General features: G+C 33.8%; 1 protein-coding gene across 1 annotated transcript in view; it reads right to left on the bottom strand.

Annotated features, from left to right (window-relative positions):
- Positions 1 to 7,718: 7,718 nt before the first annotated feature.
- Positions 7,719 to 19,338, bottom strand: part of LOC110454322 (tryptophan 5-hydroxylase 1-like) — a 29,187-nt gene continuing 17,567 nt past the window's right edge. The window contains exons 6-13 of the mRNA XM_021503769.1: positions 15,999 to 16,049; positions 13,880 to 13,978; positions 13,419 to 13,465; positions 12,989 to 13,124; positions 11,634 to 11,760; positions 10,642 to 10,737; positions 10,064 to 10,197; positions 7,719 to 9,427 (exon numbers count right to left, since the gene is read on the bottom strand). Coding sequence (XP_021359444.1) covers positions 9,205 to 9,427; positions 10,064 to 10,197; positions 10,642 to 10,737; positions 11,634 to 11,760; positions 12,989 to 13,124; positions 13,419 to 13,465; positions 13,880 to 13,978; positions 15,999 to 16,049 — 913 coding nt within the window. The 3' untranslated portion in view covers positions 7,719 to 9,204. The remainder of the gene's footprint in view (positions 9,428 to 10,063; positions 10,198 to 10,641; positions 10,738 to 11,633; positions 11,761 to 12,988; positions 13,125 to 13,418; positions 13,466 to 13,879; positions 13,979 to 15,998; positions 16,050 to 19,338) is intronic.

Here is a 19,338-nt window from a genome sequence, read left to right as displayed (position 1 = left end):
TGTTGTGTATGTATTTGTTGTGTATGTATTTGTTGTGTATGTATTTGTTGTGTATGTATTTGTTGTGTATGTATTTGTTGTGTATGTATTTGCTGTGTATGTATTTGTTGTGTATGTATTTGCTGTGTATGTATTTGTTGTGTATGTATTTGTTGTGTATGTATTTGTTGTGTATGTATTTGCTGTGTATGTATTTGTTGTGTATGTATTTGCTGTGTATGGTGTTGCTGTGTATGTATTTGCTGTGTATGTATTTGCTGTGTATGTATTTGCTGTGTATGGTGTTGCTGTGTATGTATTTACTGTGTATGTATTTACTGTGTATGTATTTACTGTGTATGTATTTGCTGTGTATGTATTTGCTGTGTATGTATTTGTTGTGTATGGATTTGTTGTGTATGTATTTGTTGTGTATGTATTTGTTGTGTATGTATTTGTTGTGTATGTATTTGTTGTGTATGTATTTGTTGTGTATGTATTTGCTGTGTATGTATTTGCTGTGTATGTATTTGCTGTGTATGTATTTGTTGTGTATGTATTTGCTGTGTATGTATTTGTTGTGTATGTATTTGCTGTGTATGTATTTGCTGTGTATGTATTTGATGTGTATGTATTTGTTATGTATGAATTTGCTGTGTATGTATTTGTTGTGTATGTATTTGTTATGTATGAATTTGCTGTGTTTGGTGTTCTTGTGTATGGTGTTGATGTGTATGTATTTGTGCTGTGTATGTATTTGTGCTGTGTATGTATTTGTTGTCTATGCATTTGTTGTGTATGTATTTGCTGTGTATGTATATTGACCTGTGTCATTAATGATCATCTGCAAGTCCCTACACTCTTTTTTTCATTACAACATGGACAAGTAATTACACATGTTAAAATTAAGTATATTACACGATATTAACGGATTTATTATGAAGTTATTCCTATTCAAATTGTACAATTGTCCTTTCCATATTTATTCAAATTTTTCTTTTTTTATTCAACTTTTTTCATAATCACATTTTACTACGATAACATAAACATTACAATTGTTTCATATACATGTATTCGTTCTGTAACAATATAACAATCAGAATCGGTATACATGTCAGTCGAACTGTTTACTCATGTATGTACAAAGTTTGTATTAATTTAGAGTATATTTCTATCCGAATATATTCACGTTTTTTAAAGACAAGTACAGAGTACCATGACATCTGTAAGTAAGACAGATCATTGCTATTTTGAATAAATTTAGACGTGAAGTTATCCGACAGGAATATATGGCTCTAAAGACTTTACCCAAAATATATAAACAATGTCAGCTTATTAAGTAAGTAAATGATTGATAAAGTTCCATTTGCATTTTATTTTTTCTTGCCTTTGTTGTGATAGGCATACAGACCCATAACTTCTATTTTATTATAAAAGTAAAGGTATGTTTTCCCTTTCAAAATGGTAGGAGCTGTGATTTTTTAATTTACATGAAAATATATAGTATCTCATAATGAGAAATACAAAATTAATTTCGTCTCTGTATTCTTTTTCTATTACATCAAAATTAAAGGTTGTTGGGTGTCTGGGCAAGGTAATTTGGTACTTATTTCTAGCGTATTTATCAGCCATAACCAAAATGTTTTTTTACTATACTGCATTCCCAAAAAAGATGCCTAATAGGTTCTCTCTCATTTGCACAAAAGGTGCATCTTTCAGTTTCAGCTAATTTGCATCTCATTAATTTTGTGTTGGCAAAGATGATTCTGTGTATGATTTTATACTGAAAGTTAATAAGTTTTGTGTCATCAGTTATGGCCCTTGGAATCGAGTTAAAAGATTCCCAAGCTTCTTCACTAATATTACTATGGAGATCTTCTTGCCATTTTCTTTGACTATTCACCGGTTTTTAAGAGATAGTTTGGATAAGAATATGATAGAAATAATTGGTAACTTTATCATGTGTATTAAGATTGTTTATTGATTTATAAGTTATTTAAGGTATGTCACCATTTATATTTTGCAAACCGTCTTTCAAATTTCTTGGTATGGCATCAATAACTCCATAGTAATCTATAAAATTAACATTAATATTATACTTTTAAGAACAATTATCACAAGACATGAATTGATTATGTTCTAATAAATCAGAAACAAAAAAATACATCTTTTACACCAGTTTTCATAAAGAAAGCAATTATTGCCTCTTTTAATTAAATAATTATACCAAATTGGTTGCGAGACCACATTCTCTGGGGTTGTGGGGGACACATTTTCTTGCAAAGAGGCCCAAGCCGTAAATACTTCCATCCAAAAGGTATTAAATCTTTTGACTAGCAATGTTTTCAGATTGTTTTATTCCTTGTGTAACACACATCGGAGAGTAGCCATACAAATAGTACAGTATATTACAAATTTACAATGATACATGTATACAATAATAGTCATTAATCGTGCAGTACTTCAAAATGACATATAATAAGAGACAGTATTTTCCACTGAAATACACCAACATCGTAAGATTCCGATACAGTGAAATCATAACAATAGTATAACTTTCAATGACGTTACAGGTAACGATAACTGGATTAATATAGTTACATACATTGTATCGCACATATGTCACGAATTAATACACTCTAGTAGAACAGTAAAAACAATAAAATACACTGTCATAGTGTAATAAATACGATGTTACACCTGATGTTAGTGACAGTGATATTACGATATAGAAAATACTCGTAGATGTTGCGACGTTGTTAATTATGATTAATTTACCATATATCGTTTGTAATAAAAAGGCTTAATAAACTCGCGCCTTAAGTCGTTATAAAAGTTACACTTTAATATAAAATGAAATTCGTCTTCAATATCATTAGAGTTACATAATTTACAGAATCTTTGTTCTCTAGGAAGGTTTCTATATCTTCCCTATTCAATATTTAAATTATGAGAGCTTAGTCTAAAGCGAGCTAAAGGCTTTGTATATGAATTATTAATTGTTTTATTAAATATGATTGCAAAGAAAAATTATCTATTAGATGTTGATAAAGGAATCCTTTCGGAGTTGTTTGGATATTAGTTAAGATTTCCTGCCGGTAAAAGTCAAAAAGTCTTTGCTCAATGATTGTATAGATATTTCTAGCATTGCTTACATTTTCCAAAAGGGAAGTTAAACCTAATTTGTTGAGTTCAGTGCGGATATCAAGAATCCAATTATCCTTTGCCAATTTTTTTCCTCGTAACATGTTTTTAAAATGTAATTATTCGAAGTTTTTAATTTTAATCAATATTTAAAAAAACCCACAGTTTTGTACATACAGACAATGGTAATCTTCCTAACTCACAATAAACTAAATTATTACACGTACTCTTCTTGACTCCGAGTAGCCTTTTACAAAAATGTATGTGTATCTTTTCAACATCAAGAGCTTTATGAAAACTCCATACTTCTGCACTGTAACTTAAGACGCTATTAATTTTAGTGTCGAATACAGAACATTGTGTTTTGATATTAAAATTATGATTTTTGAACTTATTACAAAGCGCATAATATGCCTTATTACCCTGATCTGCAACATGCTTTTGAGTGGCATACAATTTACCATTGTAATTAAAGAGCATGCTTAAGTAATTAAACTGGTAATCCGTCTTTTGTCATTTTGAAAATTGTATCGCCTCCAAAACATTCTAGTTTGTCTTATAATAGTGTTTTCCATGCTGCCTGATTTCAGGGGTTAATATTTTTTTTAATCCAAGACATCTTGAGTGCATGACAAAAAGTTAAAACATGTGGGAGACGTAGTCCCCCATTATGATAATCACTATACATTACATTTCTCTTGATTTTGTCAGGCCTTCCGTCCCACAAAGAAAATGAAAAAACATTTTCACCTCTATCTTTGACGGTGTATGTGAGATTTATTTTCCAGGTTTTCCACCCCTATCTTTGACGGTGTCTTTGAAATTTATTTTCCAGATACTTGTACAGTTCTTTTGGATGATTTTGTTGTATCTTTCTTCGTTTCATGTTGGTGTAGATCATTGTTGCTAAGTTGTAAAATGTCGTTTGGTTTATAGTATCTGTATTGATGGTCTTTGATAAGGAATGGTTTTTTTTCTATAGTAAACACTTTATCTATATCAAAAGCGTTCAGTAGTTGCTTAAACTCCAATAATGTATCATACTCTTTTCGCCATATGATCAAAGAATCACCCAGGATTCGTTTTCACATTTCGTTGATATATATCGAAGTCAAATCTTTACGATATAATCATACTTCCAAATATCTAAGAGTTATTTCAGTAAAACGAATTCAGGTATATCTCTGTGTGGTGGCTATCCAGTATTCAATGTCTCGACTGATGTTATATCTCTGTGTGGTGGCTATCCAGTTTTCAATGTCTCGACTGATGTTATATTTCTGTGTGGTGGCTATCCAGTATTCAATGTCTCGACTGATGTTATATCTCTGTGTGGTGGCTATCCAGTATTCAATTGCTCGACTGATGTTATATTTCTGTGTGGTGGCTATCCAGTATTCAATGTCTCGACTGATGTTATATCTCTGTGTGGCGGCTATCCAGTATTCAATGTATCGACTGATGTTATATCTCTGTGTGGTGGCTATCCAGTATTCAATGTCTCGACTGATGTTATATTTCTGTGTGGTGGCTATCCAGTATTCCATTGCTCGACTGATGTTATATCTCTGTGTAGTGGCTATCCAGTATTCAATGTCTCGACTGATGTTATATCTCTGTGTGGTGGCTCTCCACAGTATTCAATGTCTCGACTGAAGTTATATTTCTGTGTGGTGGCTATCCAGTATTAAATGTCTCGACTGATGTTATATCTTTCTGTGGTGGCTCTCCACAGTATTCAATGTCTCGACTGATGTTAGATTTCTGTGTGGTGGCTATCCAGTATGCAATGTCTCGACTGATGTTATATTTCTGTGTGGTGGCTATCCAGTATTCTATGTCTCGACTGATGTTATATTTCTGTGGGGCGGCTATCCAGTTTTCAATGTCTCGACTGATGTTATATTTCCATTGACCTTTAAATTCAAATCTGTGTATGCCGCATCGTGACCTCAGTTTGATTACAGTCTGAGTGAGTCATTATCCATAGTTACAGGCCGCTCCTCCTTGGTCGGCTTATTAATGATAATGGAATCGTCTTTGGATGGGATGCTTAAACCTGTTCCTCTTCTTGATTGTGCTTATTTCCTTTTGTCTTTTTTTGCGACAACGTTCCAGTAATGTCAGCTTTTCTGATGTGTTGCTTACCACATCGACAGTTATATGGCGGTTTTTTTATCAAGACTACAGTCAATGACATTATTGGTTGTTAATTTGTGTACGTGTGGATACGTTTACAAAGGGAGATAATAAGGAATGTTTGAGGATAAAAAATATTAATATATCGGAACAAGAAAGGAAAAACGAATGACAGAAGGATAAAGATCATGAATCCTTCTCCTGAGGACACCTCATATATATATAGTTAGCCAATTTAACATTTAATAAATAAAGAGAATTCGCAATAAAGTATCACATTTATCCCAAATGAAATAGAGTTTTTTTAAATTGAAACTGAGATATCTATTTTAGATTGTCTTTACAATATATCTGATGTTAGTTTTAAAAGAGATTTAAATGAAATATTCATATATTTAAATATAATATATTTATCTAAATTTAATAAAGACATCTTTAGATGTAATACAGATATCTTTAGATGCAATGAATTTATGCATTAAATACACCTCCAAATGAATTAAAGTATCTTTAAATGTGTTAAAGATATGTTATATATTTAGGACTATATACGATGTAATTGTGTATAAAGTATGTCATACGTTAATAGGAACGTCTCAGTAGATTTATGTGATGCCTCCTACAGTATATGACGTAGTAGATTTATGTGATGTCTCCTACAGTATATGACGTAGTAGATCTATGTGATGTCTCCTACAGTATAAGACGTAGTAGATTTATGTGATGCCTCCTACAGTATATGACGTAGTAGATTTATGTGATGTCTCCTACAGTATATGACGTGTCTCTTTAGTTGGCTTGCCATACATATACGATAGCTGATAAAGGGTTCCAACCTTGGCACGCATTGCAATCTGCTTGTTGTAAAATAAACGAACCAAAAATAAAAACAAGGTCAGACGAATCTGCATAGGGAACTAGACTGTTCAACGAACCTTGATTAACATGACATTAAGTCAAACATTCACATAGATTGTTTCTAAAGTGTCTGCAAAATGATAGGGACTGAAGTATGTTTTGATTATTTAAATATGTCAGTCAAAGAGCTCTTAAAATACCAGAAATACATATAAAGCTTGACTTACATTATGAGTAGGACAGTATAGTTACAGTTCAAATGAATCAAGGAATATAAAGATTTCCGTTTTTCTGATTGTACTTTTTAAAAGTTAAAGAAGTAATTTAGAAAGAAAGAAAAACCTCTTACGCTAAAAATCAATTTTGCTAAAAGATGCCTTATAGGAAAGCAATTTACAGTTCAGACGTTGACCACACATTGTTCTTGTAAACAAAAATAACCATGTTGATGGCATTTAAAGTTTTAGATCGTGATTGTTACAAATACATTCACATATCTATACTCCACTGTTCATGTCAATCGTTACACTGACCTTACAGTTCATCGTTACACTGACCTTACAGGTTGTTCATCGTTACACTGACCTTACAGGTTGTTCATCGTTACACTGATCCTTATATGATGTTATATATTGTTCATTGTTAAACTTACAATGTTTGTTGTTCGTCTTTGAACTAACCCTTTTTATTGTTCGTCATTAAACGAACCTTGTTTGTTGTTCGTCGTTAAGTTTAACTAACCCTGTATATCGTTCATCGTTTCATTGAACGTATGGGGCTTTATCAATACACTAACCGTATATGGTGTTCATTGTTATATTGACCTTAAATGGTGTTTTCATTGTTACGTTGACCTTATATGATGTTCGCTGACACATTATCGACTTTCTGATAACCGCAGAACATGTGTCCTCAAAATCCAAGGATTTATACTTCTCTGCACCTCTGGAACATGTTATGACCCTGTGAATGAACATGTTATGACCCTGTGAATGAACATGTTATGACCCTGTGAATGAACATGTTATGACTCTGTGAATGATTCTAGTAGACTAGTCTGATGTATTTAATGAAGATAAAAAAGATTGCGTTGTAGTGTAACGGTAAAACTGACAGGCTTGGAAGTTAGGTTTAGTTTATCTTTTATCTTAAGAGGAGAAGTATCAGCCTTGGAATTTGTATTTTTTTTCATACCTAAATCCAAAAAGCTTACCACCAGCCTTCGATTTTGTCATAATCCATGGGTGCAGAGAAAATATGTTATATAAACCCTTGGATATTAAGGATGATTAAGTACAGGATGTTATGTTAGAATATCTCAATGGCGGTTCTTAACATAAAAAGTCAACTTCATATGTCACAATGACTGAGTTTACACTCCTTTATAGAAAATGTGTGCGGTGTAGCTCATCCAAATAATGGCTATGTGATAACTGTTTCACTGCTATCTATGTGGGTGTCAGACAATTGTGCTAATCTCGGCGTCGACTGATCGAAAAATTAGCGAGCATTCTCACACTTTTTCTATTTGTCAGTGCACATCAGGATCAGCGTCATAAGATCCGAAATAATTAACACATTTAAGAGAACACAGAAACTGTTGCGAATATACATTTATTAACATAATTAGACTCAATAACTTGGATGAAATGATATAATATTCATATATACGTGTGCTACGGCAGTTATGTATATCGGAAAACGTGGTGCACATACAACGCCTTATTGATAGTGTTAATTGATCTATATTGCATTTGATGACGAGTGTCGGCGACCTGTTACAGCTCGACAGTATTGGAGGTAGTCACCCCTGTTCTATGCCACGAAAGCTGTTAACAGCAATATATCAACGCGGTAGGTGGTGCTAATTGATTAATCACGACATATGGCCTGATCTTTCCATTGTCCGAAATTCATAATCCATAAACACAGTGTTAATCTAATGTTATATATAACTATCAGATGAATGGCGACTCTCTAGCTCTCCTCTCTAAACATATACTAACATAGTCAATAACCAGCCATTCCCAAGTACATAGCTCCGTTTAATGCAATCATTTGTGTAGCCGAGAAAATGATTCTTACGCCTTGAAATCTATACATTTTATGTCTGGTGTATTTGTAGCATGGTTATCATGTTTTATTATATTGAATCTATGATAATTTAATGAGATAATTGTATACGTTTAAGAAAAGACGAACTCTGAATGGGGGCCATGGGGTTTCATCAAGGATTCAGACGGTTCTACTTTACAATAGTATAATCTTTCCACACGTTTACAAACATAAGTTTATGATAAATGTTATCGTCACGATAAAGAGATTGACTACGTATATATAAAAACGTACCGGTGGAATTTGTTAAACTAAAAATAAGCTTAGTTCTGAGCTCCAACAAACAGGAAAACTAATTTTTATTTGAAAACCTATTTGCTATTATTAGTGGTATAAATTGAAAGATAAGAACTTCCGTTGTGTGGGCTCTACACGATCAATTTTGTGAGCCACGTATAGCTCTGTTCCTTCAGGAATCCTGTAACAAATATCAGACCACAAAGTAACGTCTTGAGTTATCATACTTTTGTTCAAATTGATAATCGCTTAATCACGGTGATATAAAAATCCGTGTATCTTGAGAAGCTTACAAGTAACGCGTAACTTCAAACATGATCATTTAAGAAATGGAACTGTTTATTTGATGGGGATGCCACTAGATTATTGGGACTTACTCTATGGAGATCTGTCTCTACAGTGCTAAAACTTGCCCCGGTGTTCTGTCATCCTTTAACATACCATCCGTTAAATCGCCACTAACCCTCTATTATAGTCAATCATATATGAAAAAAACAGACCTGATTATGGGTATAGCACACGAAAGTTGCGTCATTACACGCATGTATCGTGCTGATCTAGTAGTACATATAAAATAAAATCACAATGTCTTTTATAATATGAGCACATAACTATACGGTATTTAAGATAGTAGTTTAAACCATGTTGTATTCTTTTCGTTCCATATGATTTAAACAATTTCTTCAGTTTATCATAACGTTCATTATCTTTTGTTCTTGCTTTGCCAGACCGTCATCGGGGTGTCTCTCCTTCCAGTCGCTCTGCCTCTTCCTGTTCGTCCATGGCAAGCTCGAGTTGTTGGAGTCGACGGAGTGCGTCAGATACAATGCAGAGGTCTCCCCTAAGTTCGCTGACCGCGTATGCGATACAGCGCGTATTGTTAAGGACGTCCACTGTCTGGGTGTACGGATTATACCGCACGGCAAACGGACGTTTGATGGTGCAAGCGAATTGTCTGTAATGCAATTAAAATATATAGAGTAAAGATTGACTCATGGAAGAATAAACTATTTCAATGTAAAAAAACAAAGAAGGCAACGATTTTCACAACCAAAAGAGTTTATAGACGTTGACTGATGCCCTGCACTGGCATCGAACTCGCGATCTACGGCACTAACACGTAGAGGTGATAAAAACGAGCGACTCTAACGAAGAAATCATACTCATAGTTCACGAATTCAAATTCCCACGAATCCTCTTTGAAGCACTCTCGCAAAACCATTTGCAGACAATTTGCAGTTATTTAGAAACATAACGTTCTACGTCACAATTGGGAGTTGTGCTGTACGAAATACTTACTGTCATCATAATTACACAAAGTCTCAGCATTTACCACAAAATTGACCATCAACACTCAAACCTGCATGTATATGCTTGCTCCCATGGCAATATGTATCATGTACAGGAGATACACAGAAGCGAGAGTAACCTTTGACAAGCCAGCTTTAAATTTATTCAAGTAGCAATGCCGATTCTGCGTTAACTTAAATTATATAAGATATATAATTTTATGGTATACAGGATTGACATAACTCCTTGATTAGTTGATGGGTTTCCATAGCAACTGGTAAAAGTATGATTATGGCTTTACCTCATCCTGTCTTTTGCTTCCTCAAAGCTGTCGGTGAAGAAGTAAACGTCCTGGAAGGTTGTAATCAAACACTCCTGCTGACATGTACGGGTCGGTTCGAAGGGAATCTTCTCAGTTTTACTCGTCAATGCATGCTGAATGGTTATGTCATAATATTTTAACAGTATTACACAAGAACAAGATAAATGAAACATAACACGCTGGTTATTTTTTTAAAAGGTCAGAAGTGTTAGCGATTTAGCACGTGCTCTGCTTACTTATATGGCTTCTAACTGAAACGAAATTGTACGCAATTTTTATAATCGCTTTATTAGTTGCAAGCACAACACATAGCGATTAAAATTGCATTTAAAACAACGTTCATATTTATAAAAACATTTTTTTTGTGTTGGCGAAGGTAGCCACAAGATAATGACAAAACATTACAATTATTGTATTGTTCGGAGTAGCGATTTCGACATTAACTGTGTTAGTATTTTGATTGTTACCGTGCTTGGCTATATTGATTGCCTTGATGTGTACGTTTTGTTAACAATAATTGAATATAATCTCAAATAACGGGGACTGGATATGCTCACCTTCAACTCCCCAATAGAAGATAGCAGACCCGCGCCGTATGCTCTCAGGTTTCCATCCTGTTTACAAATTCCAAACTCAACCGTGAAAAAGTAGCACTGCAATAAAAAAAAAACAACATAATTTTCTCAAACATTTTCATTGCCATATCATAAATATACTATTACAAACGCTTTGTAATGAAAATCGCAGAAGTTTTGCTAATATTATTGTGGTTGTTCTAATTTAGAAAGGAACAAAGGCCTCTTCTACTTCTACTTCTAAGTGGTACTGACCAACTTCAACAATTTGAAGATAAAATGTCAGACGAGGAGTGAAACATGGAAAGAGATTGTTTTTAAAAGATACGAGATGGTCTTATTTGCGTTTGAAAAGTGACGGTAGAGGGCTGATTTGAATAATTCCGTTGTGGGGCTCGAAATAATGTCAGGTGGGAGTTTATTCCGCTCGGGTATAGTTCGAGGGAAGAATGATGCCTTTCTGGTCTGGGTTTTTGAGTGGGGAATTTGATACGAAAACTGGTGGATTGTTCGAGATTTTCTAACTGTAGGGATTAATCTGTCTGATTTTACGATAGCGACTTTCTGGTTTACAATGTTATGAAGCATGGTCAGACGAGCATCTCTACGTCTATCTGCTAGAGGGCGCATCTTTAGGTGGTCCAACATTTCTGACACACTGGAGGTATGATGGTTGTACCTGTGCTTATTGAGCACATAGCGCGCTGCCCTTTGCTGGACCATTTCCAACTTGTCAATATTTGTTTGGGTGTGAGGGTCCCATACTGTACATCAGAATAATTAATTGAAGATCGGCTCTCCTAGCAAATTAGCGGCAAATCATAAATATTGCAAGATTTGGTGATAACAGTACGGACATTTTCGATAGTGTATTCAATTCAATTTTGCTTATAACCGCACTAGGACAAAACACTTCCACATGCATAAAGCAACTAGAACACGTGCAATTTGATAGTTTATTACACCCTACTTACCGTTGCTAATTTCTGTACTTCCTCGTCAGAGACCCCGAGCGACGCCAATCCAAGCTCCTGGGAGAACTGTGCAAAGCTTGGATCCGCTAACAGCGGCATGTGACCAAGCAGTTCGTGGCAGCAGTCACTGTAAAATATAACGACATGCCGAAAATTGGAATACTGAAATAATAACTATGAATCAATTCTGTGTAATAAACTATTGTAATGATGTAAGGCATCTGTTAACTGATATAAATCACGGTCAATGTGATAAATGTAACCCTATTCTTTTGTGGGTATTAAAATGTTTTTGATGTAACCCTATATACATATATTTTTTGTGGGCATTAAAATGATTTTGATGTAACCCTGTATACTTATATTCTTTTGTGGGCATTAAAATGATTTTGATGTAACCCTTTATACATACATTCTGCTGTGGGTATTAAAATGTTTTTGATGTAACCCTATATACTTATATTCTTTTGTGGGTATTAAAATGTTTTTGATGTAACCCTGAATACTTATATTCTTTTGTGGGCATGAAAATGATTTTGATGTAACCCTTTATACATATATTCTGCTGTGGGTATTAAAATGTTTTTGATGTAACCCTATATACATATATTCTTTTGTGGGTATTAATTTTTTTTTGATGTAACCCTATATACATTTTTTTTTTTGTGGGCATGAACATGATTTTGATGTAACCCTTTATACATATATTCTGCTGTGGGTTTTAAAATGTTTTTGATGTAGCCCTTTATACATATATTCTGCTGTGGGTATTAAAATGTTTTTGATGTAACCCTATATATATTCTGTGTTGTGCATTATTATAATACTGACGGCCAATGTGATCGATGTTACCCTATACATATTCTGTGTTGTGCATTATTGTAATACTGACGGCCAATGTGATCGATGTTTCCCTTTACATATTCTGTGTTGTGCATTATTATAATACTGACGGCCAATGTGATCGATGTTACCCTTTACATATTCTGTGTTGTGCATTATTATAATACTTACGGCCAATGTGATCGATGTTACCCTATACATATTCTGTGTTGTGTATTATTGTAATACTGACGGCCAATGTGATCGATGTTTCCCTTTACATATTCTGTGTTGTGCATTATTATAATACTTACGGCCAATGTGATCGATGTTACCCTATACATATTCTGTGTTGTGTATTATTACAGTGTATAAATATGACGGTCGATGAGATTGAATATTCTGTTTTGTTTATTATCATAACTGTGCGGGTGATGGATGTAGATGGATGCAACCCTATTTAGATTATGTTTTATGTATTATTATATAATTGATATATTAAATTCCGTGTGATAAATTGTCAATATACTCACGGTTCTGGTGTGTATAACGGATCAGATCGATGGCGGATGTATTGCGTGCAATGGAAAACACGGAATGCAAGTCCTGCCAAAAAGTCACGTGATGATAGATACCCTGCCACGGGACGCAGCTGGAAACCTGTTCTTTCTGAAGAAAATAGCATACATATTGGGATGAAGTCACAGCTAATAACTGAACAAAATGAAATAAAACATTCAACATAACACTGGTGTTAAAAAGTTCTAATACTGTTATTTTTTTTTATTGAAAATCAAACTTTCTTCCACAATCAACGGAAAACATTAAATATTAATAATTATAAAAACAAACTTAAAAGCAAGTATCAGTTTAGGACATAAATATATTCAGTTGAAATAATATGTTACTTCTCTTCCAGGAGGGAAAAATACTTCACAAGATTCAAGACGAAAATATTCCTACCTTTAAGGAACTCTGATATGTCCTCTAGTTGTGGTAGATTATTTTCTCTGAAAGGAAAATAGAACATTTCAGAAAGGGCCATTAAAACGGAAGTGGTTTTATTTGAACTAGTTTTTAAAAGTACTCGGTAAACGGTACTAATGAATTAAAAAAACACGCTTTAAAAAACAAAAAACATTTACGTTGATTGTACCTTCTCTGTTGTTTATAACTCGTCTGCCTCTAATTTATGAAACTGATAACCTTAACAATGGACGAGAATATAATAATTGTTATAAATTTCTTCTTAAATATCAGTAAATTCAAAACTTACAATTATAGTTCAACAGTTGCTGATACTCAAAGAATTTTCTTTTCATAATATTTTATTGTATAGAACTTAAGTATAATAGGAATTGGGCAACAGTCATAGCCTATACAACCCCTCTCCTTAACTGAATAAGCTAATTGTGTTTCTTTACCTGTAACCGCAGTGGTCGATGAGCAGCGGCAGGTTTCTAAGGAACTCTCGACATGCGTGTGTTGGGTATAACTTCAACAATTCTGAAAATACCGTTCCCCTGTCAACAATAATAATTAGGATTACATCAATCAAGTAAAATTCGATCAAAGTAAAAAGTAACCATGCACAATTACAAACTTTTATTATGAATTTGAATTAGGTCCATCCAGTGCTTTCTGAGAAAAGCGCTAGCAAACATTAACTCTCGAAATTTTAGATCGCTTGTTGGCAATCTTGGTTTTCCGATCAAACCCAAAATACGACATGCATAGGGGGAAACTTCATTTTTGAAAGATCTCTTCAGTACTTTCTGAGAAATAGTACTAACAAATGTTAAGCCTCAAAATTCAAGATGGCTACCTGTCGGCCGTCTTGGTTTTCGCAACAGACCCCAATTCGATGAGCAAACTAGGGGGCTATGGGAACCTCCATGTGGTACTTTCTGTGAAATAGCGCTAACAAGAATTTTTTAAAGACGGACGGACAGAAGGACAAATATTTTGATTTGTATAGCCTACCATCTGATGTTGGTGGGGTAAACATAGCGTTAACACAGAAAGACAAAATACAAAACGGTATCAACGCAAAAAGACAAATATGCCATAGTTTAAACACACACGGACAAAATGTACCACAGCGTCAGCTCACATGGACTAAATAAACTGTTGCTTTAACAAACAAGGACAAATATAAATATGTTGCCAACCATGAAGGATAATGCAAAACTTCGTGTCAATACATAAGGACAAAATACTATAACGTCAACACACAAGGACAAAATACAAACATAACGTCAACACACAAGGACAAAATACTATAACGTCAACACATATGGACAAAATACTATAACGTCGACACACTAGGACAAAATACTATAACGTCAACACACAAGGACAAAATACCTACATAACGTCAACACACAAGGACAAACAACTATAACGTCAACACACAAGGACAAAATACTATAACGACAACACACAAGGACAAAATACATACATAACGTCAACACACAAGGACAAAATACTATAACGTCAACACACAAGGACAAAATACATACATAACGTGAACACACAAGGACAAAATACATACATAACGTCAACACTCAAGGACAAAATACATACATAACGTCAACACACACGGACAAAATACATGCATAACGTCAACACACACGGACAAAATACTATAACGTCAACACACGGACAAAATACATACATAACGCAACACACAAGGACAAAATACATACATAACGTCAACACACACGGGCAAAATACATACATAACGCAACACACAAGGACAAAATACATACATAACGTCAACACACGGACAAAATACATACATAACGTCAACACACAAGGACAAAATACATACATAACGTCAACACACAAGGACAAAATACTATAACGTCAACACACACGGACAAAATACATCGTAACGTCAACAAACACGGACAAAATACATACATAACGTCAACACACACGGACAAAATACATACATAACATCAACACACAGGGACAAAATACATACATAACGTCAACAAACAAGGACAAAATACATACATACCGTCAACACTCAAGAACATTTTAAACATTCGCGTCAATACAAGAAAAGATTAACTATAGCGTCAACACATAAAGACATGAAATACCATAGCGTCAACACACTAGGGCAAAATACATACAAAACGTCAACACTCAAGGACAAAATACTATAACGTCAACACACAAGGACAAATTACATACATAACGTCAACACACAGGGACATTTTAAACATTCGCGTCAATACAAGAAAAGATGTACCCCATAAAAGGTAAACGACTTCATATGCTTTGTCAATGAGAGCTTCTATAACACAATCTTAGTTCATGCTACATATCATTTTAGATAAAGCGTCAAGTAGGAAAATAAAACATATTTAAGGCACTAGATACATTGTTATTATGAGATATGTTTACTTCGCATGATGCCAACTCGGTGTCCTTACGTGGTTGTATGATCACTTACCGAATGTTGGTACTTGGTGTATATTTATAAGCATGTCATAATTAGGCAAATTTTTATCAGAAGGTGAAATAACTTACCATGTACGGACTTCGTCCTGTGTGTACTCTACCCTGGGGATGGGCTCTCCACTAGTAAAATAAAAACAAGATTACCTTACAAAGTAATACTCTTCTTTAAGATCAAATGAGCCCTCCACCCTACCCCCTAAGAAAAGATATGGTCACAGTAAATGTCAACCCCATGATAAGTCATACCTAGGGACCTCAATAAAATATCGGTATTGAGATACCTGTATGTTGATTGAATCTATTAGATTTGAGCGTTATTAATTAAATCATAAATAGCGAATGGTGTTTAATCTTAATAAAGTCGTTAAGGCTGATGCCTCCAAGAAATTAGTCCATAAACATTCTGACAAGATATTCTCTTTTGTGACCAAAGTGAATGCTACGAAATTCAGCCTTATCTAATCTATGCATCTAGGTCGTGATCGGCTGTATTTCTCCTTTTCTAGCTTTTCTGAGACACACTGGCCGCAACTCAAGATGGTTTGGGCGATTGGAAACCACACACATCTTTATATAACATCTCGGTAACATTTTTAACGATGTATAAATGTAAATCTCAGAGTCGTGTGTCCTAGATAGATAAAAGAACTTTAGATAATGCGTCCTTTTACACCATACAATGTATTCAAAATGTGCTAGACTTGGGTTTTTTTAAATGTTTTTTTCATCATCTTTATGCATCTTATACATGATATACATTGCCTTAATTAAGTACATACACTGTATTACAATATGAAATTCAGTTGTTTTGCTTCTTCATTTTCTACAAGATTCTTAAACAAGTATTTTGCTCTTGTTAGGTAAATTCTTACTTACTTTTGTTCAATTTCCACATAAATCACATTTTGATACTTGAAATTAGCCTGCTATTTCTTGTCATACTTTATGCATACATTTTATTTTAATACATGTTCAAATGATATGTTTCTTTTGTTATTGCTTGTTTTGTAAAATGTTTTATAACACATTTTTAAACTTGTGAGATACAGAAAGTTTTATATTATTTTCTTTTGGACAGAACACTACATTTCTTTCACACTCGCTTTCATTCTATTTTGTGAAATTTTGAAATGACAACGCCAAAATGACACTGCGCAACTGTTTACTTTATTTGATGCCTTTTATTTTTTATTTTTCATATGCCATTTTTTGTTTTGGATCTTATTTCTGTTTGTATGTGGTACTCTAGCACTGTTTTGAACCCAGTAATACTGGGTAGTTTGTTTACCTTCTTTTGTTGTATTATTGTATTAAGAGAGGTTAATTCTTGTCTGTTTGACACTTTGCCTAAGATTTTATCACTACACGTATTTTGAAGAAGTGTTGTTTTATTTGTTTTTGTTTGTAATCACATTTTAATTTCATTCCAATAGCTGTCCACTATTCAACATTCACAAAGCATGTGTAATATAGTTTCTACATATCTATTACAAGCTGTACAGAGTGGGAGTCTTTCCTCTTTATCATATGGCGATATGTATTTGTGCTCATAATTCTGTGAGTGATTTTATACTGAAACCATCTAAGTTTGCAATCTAATGTACATTTGAAAGAAATTTTATCATTATTTTTCCACCATATGTCAATCTACTATTAAATCTAATTCTTCGGACCATTTTGTTTTATACTTGTTGTTCACTTTCAATTCTTTGACAACTAAACCATCTATTGACTGAACTCTTTGTTCGTTATTATAATTAGATGTATCTTGGACAATTTGGTAATATGGTGGTACGCTGCCTGTTTTGTATTGTATTACACAGATCTGTAATTGCATTGCGTAAACCATAGAACATAGGTATTTGGGGACTTAACTCGTATTTTTCACAAAAGTGTCCGTAAGAGTTAATAGTTTCAGCCCGTATGTTTAATAGGTCCTGTACAAACATTATACCTTTTTTTGCCCATTGTTTGAAATAAGCTGGTTTATTATCAATTTTAGTTTTGTCATTATACCATAGTTGTTGGTATTATCTTCATCATATATTGTACTAGCAAATCATATAAGTCAGTTAGTACTTCTTTCGGGAAACGTGTTTTTTTAGGGCTGGACATGTTACAAACATTCTAACTAGGAAGTACCAACACCAACCGTTAGAAAGAAATACTTTTTCTAATATAAGTCACATGACCTACTGTTACAAAGGTATTGTACTACGATTTTCGAGGTGTTAATAAGCCCCAATCATCTTCATTTGAGGCCATATGTTTTCCTTCCGCTAGAAACAGAGAAATAAAGCTTCCAATGATTCTGTCAAATTAACTTGTTTAGATGTTTGACGTTGTTTAGATCATTTTATAGCATTCAGTTGGCTAACAAATGAACTTGAAATGTTATGTTATTGCTGAATTATTTGTATGAAGGCATCAGCCTTAACGCTTTATTACAGACCGAGTTAGGGTTCAATATGTCTAACTTGTATATCTCATTACTGATGTTTAATTGGAGATGTAAATATAGGCTACAAGAAATGTCACCATCTAATATTATTTATTATTTACATTTTGCATGATTCATATTTTCGTGATGTCTGCGTCTGATCTGAGAGGATAATCAACCACGAACATGCTACAACTACTGTAAAGGTGTTTAAATCAGCGGTCAACAGTTTGGGCTATTGTCGAATTTAACACATAAGCGCATTCACAATACAAGCAATACAATAGTTGTATACAGAAATTTCAATTAGCGCAATCATAAATTAAATCTTTTTGTACGTTAATAGTTTTTAAAGGGGGCATTTAGACATATATCTTGGAATTAATTTTTACGAATTCAAATCCTCACTTTGTTTGAAATACATTGCATAGCAAAATATGCCACACCATTGAGTAATTGGCAGCAACTTTAAATAGTTGGCAATCATTTGTTGACTAGGAATGCTGTGATATTATTGTGTTTGTATCACGACACATTGTATGGTTTCCCGACCTCTGTTGTCTCACTAGCCATTTTATTTTCACAATATTATCATTATTAGCACTAGCAAATTTTCTTTGGCAAACATATTTCTAGGATTTCCTACGTCGATGGACGTTTATTCTATAGACTAGGTGTCGTTCCAAACTGTCTGTAATCAGGAGAGTGATTGAATGCATTGTATACGGCTAACCACGTCTGCCATCGATCTCCGTAGACATACGGCTTTGGGTAAATCAGAAATGGCAGTTCACTGAATCGGTATTTAATGCTTAACAAAACCGTCTTTAGCTTTATTGTACATGTTTTATATCGGCATACGTGTTACTTGTACACCTCAGTTGTATATGTAAACATTCTTTATGAATTAAATCCAGGACCAAAAATATGATATAATAATAGAAAGAGAAAGAAAGAAACAAAAGACGA

This window comes from Mizuhopecten yessoensis, unplaced genomic scaffold (assembly GCF_002113885.1).
Source record: "Mizuhopecten yessoensis strain PY_sf001 unplaced genomic scaffold, ASM211388v2 scaffold7763, whole genome shotgun sequence".
Lineage (NCBI taxonomy): Eukaryota > Metazoa > Mollusca > Bivalvia > Pectinida > Pectinidae > Mizuhopecten > Mizuhopecten yessoensis.
This window is presented reverse-complemented; position numbering and strand designations above follow the sequence as displayed.